Source organism: Limulus polyphemus, unplaced genomic scaffold, assembly GCF_000517525.1.
Source record: "Limulus polyphemus unplaced genomic scaffold, Limulus_polyphemus-2.1.2 Scaffold634, whole genome shotgun sequence".
Taxonomy (NCBI): domain Eukaryota; kingdom Metazoa; phylum Arthropoda; class Merostomata; order Xiphosura; family Limulidae; genus Limulus; species Limulus polyphemus.
The window spans coordinates 415706-425584 of NW_013666244.1; the positions used below are offsets into that span (position 1 = coordinate 415706).

The following is a 9879-nucleotide window of genomic DNA, read 5'->3' on the forward strand; positions in this document are numbered from 1 at the left end:
TGAAAGGGCGAGCATGTTTGGTGGGATTGGGATGCGAACCCGCGACCCGCAGATTGCGAGTCGAGCGTACTAGCCACCTGGCCATGCCGGGCCCTCAGAAACTGAGAGAAGTATATGTGAATTTGGGGCATCAGGAGATAAGCCTTATGGTTAGGGGAGGGGGTACAGTTTCATTCTTCGCATTATTTTCTCTACGACACTAGGATTGAAATTTGGATTTTTGTAATGCGGATTACTTACCATTTTTTTAAAACAATACTTTAACCTCTATGATTTCCGAAGTTGATTGAAAATCAACAAATGATAAAACACAACACTCAAATGGTTGTAAACCAGTGTTTAAATTTTATAATCTAACCTGATTACTATAGTTATTACTTAACAATCTATCATTGTTTGAAACTATGGACATTTACCTCTTAGTTTTCAAAGAGCTTTTATCAAACATGGCAGCGTCTTTGATGTGTAATTTTATAAAAAACAAGTCATGTACAGCAATGTATAACTAAAGCTAACAAGTATATTAATATTTGGTTCTTACTTTAAGCTTGTACAAATAAAAACATATCATAAATATTTCTGTGTCTAGAATCGTGGCCCATGCCACTTTATAAACATATTGTTCGGAAAAATTGTGATTTACAATATTGTTATTATTTCTCACGTCTTATGTCTGCACGAAGGAAGTGTTTCTTCAGATTTATTTCACTTTGGTATATTTACTGCAATCGTCCATTTTGTCTTATGGTGTCTCGAATTTAAAGGTAACGAAAGTGCCATCTATGCTTGAATAGTAGTATGAGTGAAAATTATTATTATTTTAATGAATAAGGTATTGATTTATGAATTAGTTTTTTACAGTATTCAATATTGAATAATGAACTCAAATTACACAGAGAAATGCATATTTTGAAATTTTGACTTTGAAATTGTATTATTCAGTACATTGTTGCCCGAGCAAGGCTCCAGTAAGAGGGCCGAAATCTCGCAATTAAACGAAAAGTATTTAACGTAGAGAACAGCCCGTCTACGCTTTTTACATAATAATTTATCTATGATATAAGTTTAAAGAACAATTAGAAAAATTTATCGTTGGACAATACTTTTAAAGATACATAATGGAGCTCAAATTTACCCTACTTTAATGTTATTACAATTGAAAAAATAAATTGTTATAAAAAACTCAATAGAATGCTTTGAAAATTGACAACATTATCTGTACCTGAAAAAAAAAAAACGTGAAAAATGCTTTTCAGACGTTTTCTTTACTAAGAGATACGTATAGAATTTATTATATATTTTACCTCTAGAAATGTTTTTGTTAAGGGTAAGGAATTATAGTTTAAATTGAAGCAAAATATGCTGCTTGATGGAATATTATTATTGGTTTCTATATATGAAGGAAGGCTAATATGTAACACGTAAAGCTTATAATTTATTTCAAGTAATGTTACACTTGCTCCACAGTAAATAATCACCATACTCATATTGTGAGCTCATATATTCTTGAAATAATTTAGCTTTGCATCTATTCATGTATTATTTAATTTAATAGAACTTTTGTAAGCCAGCCATCTTTGAAAATTGAACTCTCGAAACATTTTCTAAAAAGGATTATAAATTATCATTTGCAACACGCCTCTAATTTAATAATCTCAAAATAGATTTAATATTGTTTTCTAGTGTTGTACTAGACAATGAAAGACTTTTCAAAAACTGAAGAACATAATTTTATTCATTTATGTAAACAAAATTTTCTACGTCTGTTTTCTGGTAAATTAAAGTTTTATTTGATAAAACCGAAAGGAAAGCTTCCATTCTCTCTTTCTGATCAGCGTTAGGAGCGTTTTTATCACCTAATCAAATATAAAGCTAACACTGTTTCAATGTTAAGAAACTGCCTTTAAAAATGAGTGCGAAACACTATTTATTATATTATAAAAATAATCAAAGAATGATTAAAGAGCCCATTAAATCAATTCAAGTTGACTTCGTTCAGTATTTAAATTATTAATTGCCTACTCGATTTTTTTAGAAGTTTAACATAAAAGTTTAGAAACCTTATAACATATAGATTCAACTTTCAAGCACTTACCAGCAACCACTGCTAGTCAAATGTAGCCAAATTATATTAGCTTCTTTGTTTTTATGTTATATTACCAAAATGTATGGTTGCGTGAGCGTGGTACCTTCTGTTTATGGCTCAATTTCCGGATCATTTCCTTAATTTTAATTTTCAGAACCACAGTAGTCTAAGTCAGGTTGTTGCTTTTTTTTTTTACACACGTAGTTAGATTTTTTATTAATGCACTAATCCATTATCTGGGATGCCTTTATTGTTATGGATTAACCAATTTTCCCCATTTAAGCTTTTTAAATACCTTATGGGTATCCCTTGTTTATGAAGTAAATACTATCCAAAGGAACCTTTAATATTTATAAAACACACTTTTCAAAAGTTACTGGAAAATATAGTTGTTCATGACCTGAAACCGAAAACGGTTCTACCAGCAAATTATATTGTCCGTGGAGAATAAATAGTATTTTTGCATATAAATAAAAAATAATAATTTTGAGTCTAAAATCTAATATTCATAATTCTACAATAAAACACATTTTATTTTTTGAGTTGGTTTATTATATTTTGTAATGAAAATCTAAAATAAAAGTATCACCTACGATGAAAAATATAACTCTGTATATCTATTCTTTTACATTGATTTTGCAGTGGCTTTTCAACTGGCTCATCTCCATATAGCAATTTAAAAATGAAAGGCGCAGCATTTGATAAGGCACTTTTAGATTATTTATTACATAATCTATTATACTACTGTTTTCCAACTAAACATGGAAATTGGGCTACCAACTTGTTTATGTTAATGACCATATATTTCGAACGACTAATACAAGTGTTTCAAAAGCCCATTATAGAACAAATCTGGATTTATTTTGTTACGATGAAGAAAATACATCTTCTTTTGTGTGATTTTTTTAGAAATACCTTTCCCTTGGTTTTTCGCCGCGGCATTGCGGGTCGAAGAATGTCTCTGAGTTTTTGTATTTTTTTCAAGTACAATCTTTTAGCTCGTAGCTCTATATCTTGACCGATTTGAGATCTAATTACAGCCGCGGCTATTGAGGATTTCCCCTTGTATTAAAAAAAATCACAAGAGTAACAAATTATCAAAATAGTTTGTAGTGACCAAAGTAATACATTATATCATAATTCTACGAGTACCAAAAATTTTTGGTGAACATATATTAATTGAAAATACTTTTTTGACTGTCTCTATGTATGTGTCGAAAGATAGATAAATAACGCAGACAATGTATTATCCGACTCCATTAAAAAGGTCGGGGGGAAATGTACTACTTTTCTATTTACTTGTGTAAACAAACTCCTAAATCTCTATCTTTATTTCTACAAGTTGACAGTAAACTCTCACCAGTTAAACAGTAGCACTTGTAGCCTCCAACACCATCTTCACAAACTCCGTGAACACAGGGATTTGACAAACACTCATTGATATTTATTTCACACTTTTTGCCCGTGAAGCCTGGTTGACAACCACAACTGTAAGCTGTCTGATTCCCCCAACAGGTAGCGTTGTTCAAGCATGGTTGACTGTCACAGAGGTATACCACATCATCACATGACTGTCCGTGATAGCCTATTAAAGTTGTCAACATAGAAAAATAAACATTTTGACATTAGTTTCTCTACATATTTTGTCCTTATCGTTAAAGCAAAAACCATGGTTTTGTTTAATAAATTCGGATTGTTGTTCTGTTTATTTAAAGTAATTTCAAACATCTGAAGCTTGGAGACTAATAAATCTTGCTTTAGGTCCTCAAATGGCTCAGTGGTACGTCTAACGGCTTATAAAGCTAAAAACCGGGTTTTATTACCCGCGGTGAGCATAGCACAGATAGTCCATTGTGTAGCTTTACGCTTAACAACAGATAAAAAAACACGCTTTCTTTAAGCCAACTGAGCAACACTGAGTACCATGTGCTGCTAGTTGTTTATCTAATGTTTCAAGTCTGAGTGTTGTTTAAAAGTGTCACACCATTCTGTAACACGCTTTCTTTAAGCCAACTGAGCAACACTGAGTACCATGTGCTGCTAGTTGTTTATCTAATGTTTCAAGTCTGAGTGTTGTTTAAAAGTGTCACACCATTCTGCAATAATACCTAATAAACTTATGGTGTAAAACAAAGGCTTTTAGATGCGTGTAAAGCAAATTGTTGTCATAGTATATTCACTAAAAACGTTAGATGCAAATCATGAACAAATACGTCTAGCAGTTTTTTACATAACACTTAGCCAATTCAACCAGTTCAGCGAAAAAACTTTTATGAAGCTTAGAATGCCGCAATGCCAAATGAATATCATATTTTTTATATCGTTTTCTAATCCTTTGTCAGAGGTATTTGTCATATATTGAAAATTTAGTTTGTTAATCTTTCGATTAAAATTTCGAACTAAACAAAAGATAAAGTGGAAAACTTTTTAAAGAAATAATAAACAAAAAAAATAGAATAAATGTGACTTAATTATGTGTTCAGCTAATTCAAATCTTTTCAATTTCTTTGTTCGGGTTATGTATAAGTAAAAAAAAAGAATGTTCAGGGAAAATACAATCCAATTTTTTCTAAAAATCGTTTTAAATTAACAGTCGATGAAACATTTTTATGATAAGTATAAATGCTATCTAACGAAAAATATTGAAATAGCATACCTTGAAAAGAGGATTATCGTTTTTCACCATTAAGGCCTCATTTTAATTGGAAGTGAGCCACTTTTGAGGGTTTTGTTTGTTTTGAATTTGGCGCAAAGCTACATGAGGAATATCAGCGCTAGTCGTCCCTAATTTAGCAGTGAAAGACTAGAGGGAAGGCAGCTAGTCATCACCACCCACTGCTAACTCTTGAGCTACTCTTTTACCAGTGAATAGTGGGATTGATCGTCAGATTATAACGCCCCCACGACTGAAAGGGCGAGCATGTTTGGTGGGACGGGGTTAAGCGCCCTAACCACCTGGTCATGCCGGGCCACTTTTGAGAGTAATCTCAGATTATGTCACTAAAACATTTTTCGTCAACTTATGACACACATCTGGTGGAGTAGACTACTCAACCTCTTCAAAGCATCTAAAAAGGCAGTGAGAGATTGGAAGAAGTTTTTTCTCTTTCATATAAGGTACCAAAAAATCTCAGGATGACTGGGTTTAGTTTTGTGCACTAGGTGGAAGAATTAAGACAGATATACGATAACAAGTTGGCTAAAGTCGCTTTGAACAGTACATGTTATATGGTATGGTGCATTCTCACAGACTTTCGTTGATGCAGCTAATGCAACATTGTCCAGAATGTTATGAAACGACAAGTCAATCCATAACTAACACCAGCAAACTAAGTCCAAGTCCCACATCACAATGCTACCACTACTATATTTCACAGTTGGGAATATACAATATCATTCAAAGCATTCTTCAGATTGCCACCAACTTCAGACTCCATAATGATAAGTGGGATTCATCACTCTAGCTGTTGATTTTGATTAAGAAACATGAAAATTAGCATCTTACATGAAAAGCTGTGATAGTGGCCTATGGGTTGCAACCCATCCGGGAATTCCAAGCAACATGGAATTCCCTGTGCGTAGTTATTATGATAGCTTGCAGTTCTGAAATATCATTAAAATCTTGCGCTATGGACTTAATGTTAGATATGCATTTTTTCTTCACTCGACGGATCAAATTTCTCATGAATCAAGATAACTCAAGAATAAGTCATTTTGAGTGGACAGATATACCACATTAGCATGTTTAAGTGTTTTCATTCCCTTCAATAAATTACTGTGAATGGGAATGGGTACGAGTAGACTAGCTAAAACGTTTCGGACATGCATACCATTAATGATGTATACACTATCCATTTCTCTTTGATGGCCTTAAATTGTTTTGTTTTTCTGGCGTATCGACTTCGATTGACCATATGCCACAACTGTTGGCCTTTATGGACCCGACGTAGCAGTGTGCCATAACATATTGAGGGAAGATCTATAATTTCCGATCAACCCGGATCTTGAAACTCAAATACTCACCATAATGATGATGATGCACCATAACATACAGGTGCAAATTTAATAGGATTGAGCCTGTTACAAGTTGGAGTTTTGTTGTCCCAGTAATTTTGATAGTATGATAATTTTATTTTGTTTAATTTCATTTGGTTTGGTTTGTTTTGAATTTTGAATTCTGCGCTACTCGTCCCTAATTTAGCAGTAAATGATTCAAGGGAGGGCAGCTAGTCATCACCACCCACCGCCAACTCTTGGGCTACTCTTTTACTAACGAATAGTGGGATTTATCATCACATTATAACGCCTCCACGACTGAAAGGGTGAGCATGTTTGGTGTGACGGGGGTTCGAATTATTTTGTTGAAACAAAGATGAACGTATAACTTTTTTCGATTTTACTTAAAATAGCTTCAACAGTGAATATTTATTCTCATGTTTCTGGTCTTCAATTTTGAACTTAAGAGACGCGAATAATAATTGACATTCTAAGCTGGGCGTCCCTCGGCAGGACAGCGGTAAATCTACGAACTTAGAACGCTAACATCCGGAGTTCGATTCCTCGTGGTGGACAAAGCAGATAACCTAATGTGGCTTTGCTCTAAACAAACAAACAATCTAAGCTGGGCATTTTGAAATATATATTCGTGTTCTGTTTAAGAACTCTTTGCGAACTTGCAGGCAACGTAAGTGTTCTGTTTCAAACGTGCACCACAGTTACCAGATTTGGGGGGAGGGGGAGTTCCCCATTTATAGGAGGAATTCTAACCCATAGAAAAAATGGGGTAATTTTGCTTGGGGAAAATGTAGGGAAGAGGAAAACAAATAGGGGGCTAATGGTAAAAGTGAAGGGGATTTCACTTCCTCTCTTGTGATCGATCTTCTTTGAGGTTTCCAGTAGTGATCTCATAACCTTTTGAAATATTAACCATGCCTTGTAGCAGTGATGGACTACGTCATTAGCCAGTAGTACATGCCATTCGTCATTAAGACTCGCCTTACACTCTGCCCTTCCATCTTCAAAAAGTAAACATAACTCTAGTATAATGAATGTAGCAGATAATATGTAACATGTAAAAAGTTATTTAATCAAAAATCTGTACCACTTTATGTTTTAGTCTATGTAGCGAAAGCGGCATACATTAGAAGAGAAAAATAAAGAGTTGAAGGCGATTATTATGTATTATTATTGTTAACAATAATAATAATAATTTCGATAGGTTGAACGTGAATAAAACACGAACTAAAATCGTTGACAGGATTCCATTTTCATGAACTTCTAAAATCCTAGAAAGGTTCAGAGGCTAATAAGTGACTAACTATTTATATATTTTGTATTTACAGCAAGAAATCAACAGTACATCCTACCATGAGGACAAAGACATTGGTAAGTAGTATCAACAAGTCCTTCTGTGATATCTACACAAAATCCACCATGATTGCAAGGGTTTCCATGGCAACCATCTCTCTCTTCACAATAGCGACCAATATATCCTGGGCAACACTGACATGTAAAGCTGCTCTGAAAGAAAAAAACAAAAATAATACTTTTTCTCAAATTAACTGATTTTTAAATTAATGCGACTTGAGCAAAGTAATTATTATTATTATTATTCTGAAATATGAAACGTATTTCAAACAATGAGTGTAAACAATAGTGAATTAAATAAATATAATTTGTTGTTTTTTACACTGAGCGTATACATTTATTGTCATGAAAAGAAACATTGTTTTCAAATGGCAGAATCCTGAATCCTTCAAAGCTAAACAACAATACACACTAGGTTAATACCTGGTATCTTACAAAAAAAACAACAACACTGAAATGCTTAAAGAAGTTCATAAAGGAAAGTTTGAGTTGTCATCTAAAGTTTTGTTGTTGCTTTTTAAAATTCTTTTCGAGTTTAAAATAAAATATATCAAACTTTTTATTTTTCAATTTCGCGTTTTAGACCAGAAGAGTTTAAATGTTGCTAAAGAAATGGCGATTCGTATCAAATTTATATAAAAAAATCTTGTGTGTTACTGTTTTAAATAGCTACAAATCTTTCTATCTACGGCGTATTAAAATGCAGAATTGTCATAAATCAGTGCATTACTGTAAGCTGTGAAAATCAAAGGCTAGCGTTAAATGTTTAAAATGTGTTGATCTCGAGGTGTGTTAATCTTTAAAATAAAAAATATGCATTAGAATTATTACTTTTTTCTTCTTCCACATCACAGACTGATATTATAAAATAATATGCATGAGAAACAGTACTGTTTTAGTGTGTGTGTGTGTAGAGCAAAGTAGTGTGAAATATTTTTCTTATTAATCGTAAAAACATGAACCAACTAAATATTAGACGAACGTAGTCAGTCCGTAGACTGCATGACCGTCCCTCACCCGGAGGTTCAGCTGTGAGCTTGAGGTTTTGTAACGCTAAAGTTCTGGGTTCGATCCGTGGGAGCACAGCTTGCCGATTGGGCAATTTTTTACTTAACAACAAAGATATCTTAGATTGGAACATGAAGTCGTTTACTGTGACCGAAAGCTTGTGAATTACATAAAAACCTCGCGCTATTGTGTTTACTGATATCTAGACCAAAATATTTTTTGTTCCACAGTAAGGACCAACTAACTAGAACGGTTTCACAGATTTAATGATGACCAAAGATATCGAACTTAAGAAAGTCGACCTTGGTTTTATTTCTAATGGTTGTATCTCAACGCCACTTATTTGTTTTTATACAGCTTTAGTCTAAGATCACCACGGATTTCTTGAACTTCACTCAGCTGTATAGCTCAGGTAAACCTGCAACAATATCTTGATACTCAATACACTGACTTCATGCACAAAACCTGCAATAATATCTCGATATTGATATTCATACAGATTATGCTTATTTTGTTTCGAGAACCACATTCATTGTTTTAAAACGATCATCTTACACCTGTTACGAAGCTGAGTTAGCTGATAATTTAAATTTAGTAGTTAAATTGTATTTTGGATTTAGTATTTAAATACATGCCGATATTTTAGTCAATTTACGATATTTGCCAACAAGATTGATACACACCGTCTTCGTTTTTAACATAAATTACGTTTTAATATACACACAACAATACAATTTACAATAAGTTATTACAAATAGTTATTACAAACAACGATTTATAAACAAAAGTTTCACAAACGTACAAGCAATATAAAGTCTTCTTTGAGTGGAACTTCCTTGATATTGTTACGACAGCGGCAGTCACGTGACTCTAGTAACACGTCATGAGATTCTAGAAAGATCATGTCCGTTGTGAAGCCTCGAGTGCTCTCCTGACGCCCTCTATTTCGTATATATAAGACCGGCGAGAAGTGACGGCATATAGATATATGAATAATTGCAGATTGAAGAGAGAGAGAGACAGACAATTGAGTCTAGCGTGGTAGTAAAGTGCGTGAATCGTTCGTTGTGAATTATAGCGTGTGTTTAAGTTAAAATGACTGTGGAAATTAAGTGTATTGCAAAGTTGAATTGAGAAATAATAAACTAGTTTTAATTAATAAAGAACTTGTATTGCTAAGTTTTTTGGAAAGAATTTCTACGGAAAATTAACCAACGACCAGAGACGTAACAATATCTTATCGAGGTTTCATGATGAGCGAGTTAATTAGAGATGATGTATATATAGGATTCGCTGGGAAGCTAGCTAGCTTTGTCCTTGGCCACACACACACTAGGTTTTCCATGACGAATTTATATGTCCGATGAGAAACCACTGAAGTTAATGATTTGTAACGTTCGAAATTTATAAATAGTTCT

General features: G+C 33.4%; 1 protein-coding gene across 1 annotated transcript in view; it reads right to left on the reverse strand.

Annotated features, from left to right (window-relative positions):
- The window catches only part of LOC111085810 (delta and Notch-like epidermal growth factor-related receptor), a 55734-nt gene that overhangs the window by 12519 nt on the left and 33336 nt on the right, over positions 1-9879 (reverse strand). Inside the window, exons 6-7 of the mRNA XM_022386111.1 lie at positions 7453-7606; positions 3447-3671 (exon numbers count right to left, since the gene is read on the reverse strand). Of these exons, the coding sequence (XP_022241819.1) occupies positions 3447-3671; positions 7453-7606 (379 nt within the window). The remainder of the gene's footprint in view (positions 1-3446; positions 3672-7452; positions 7607-9879) is intronic.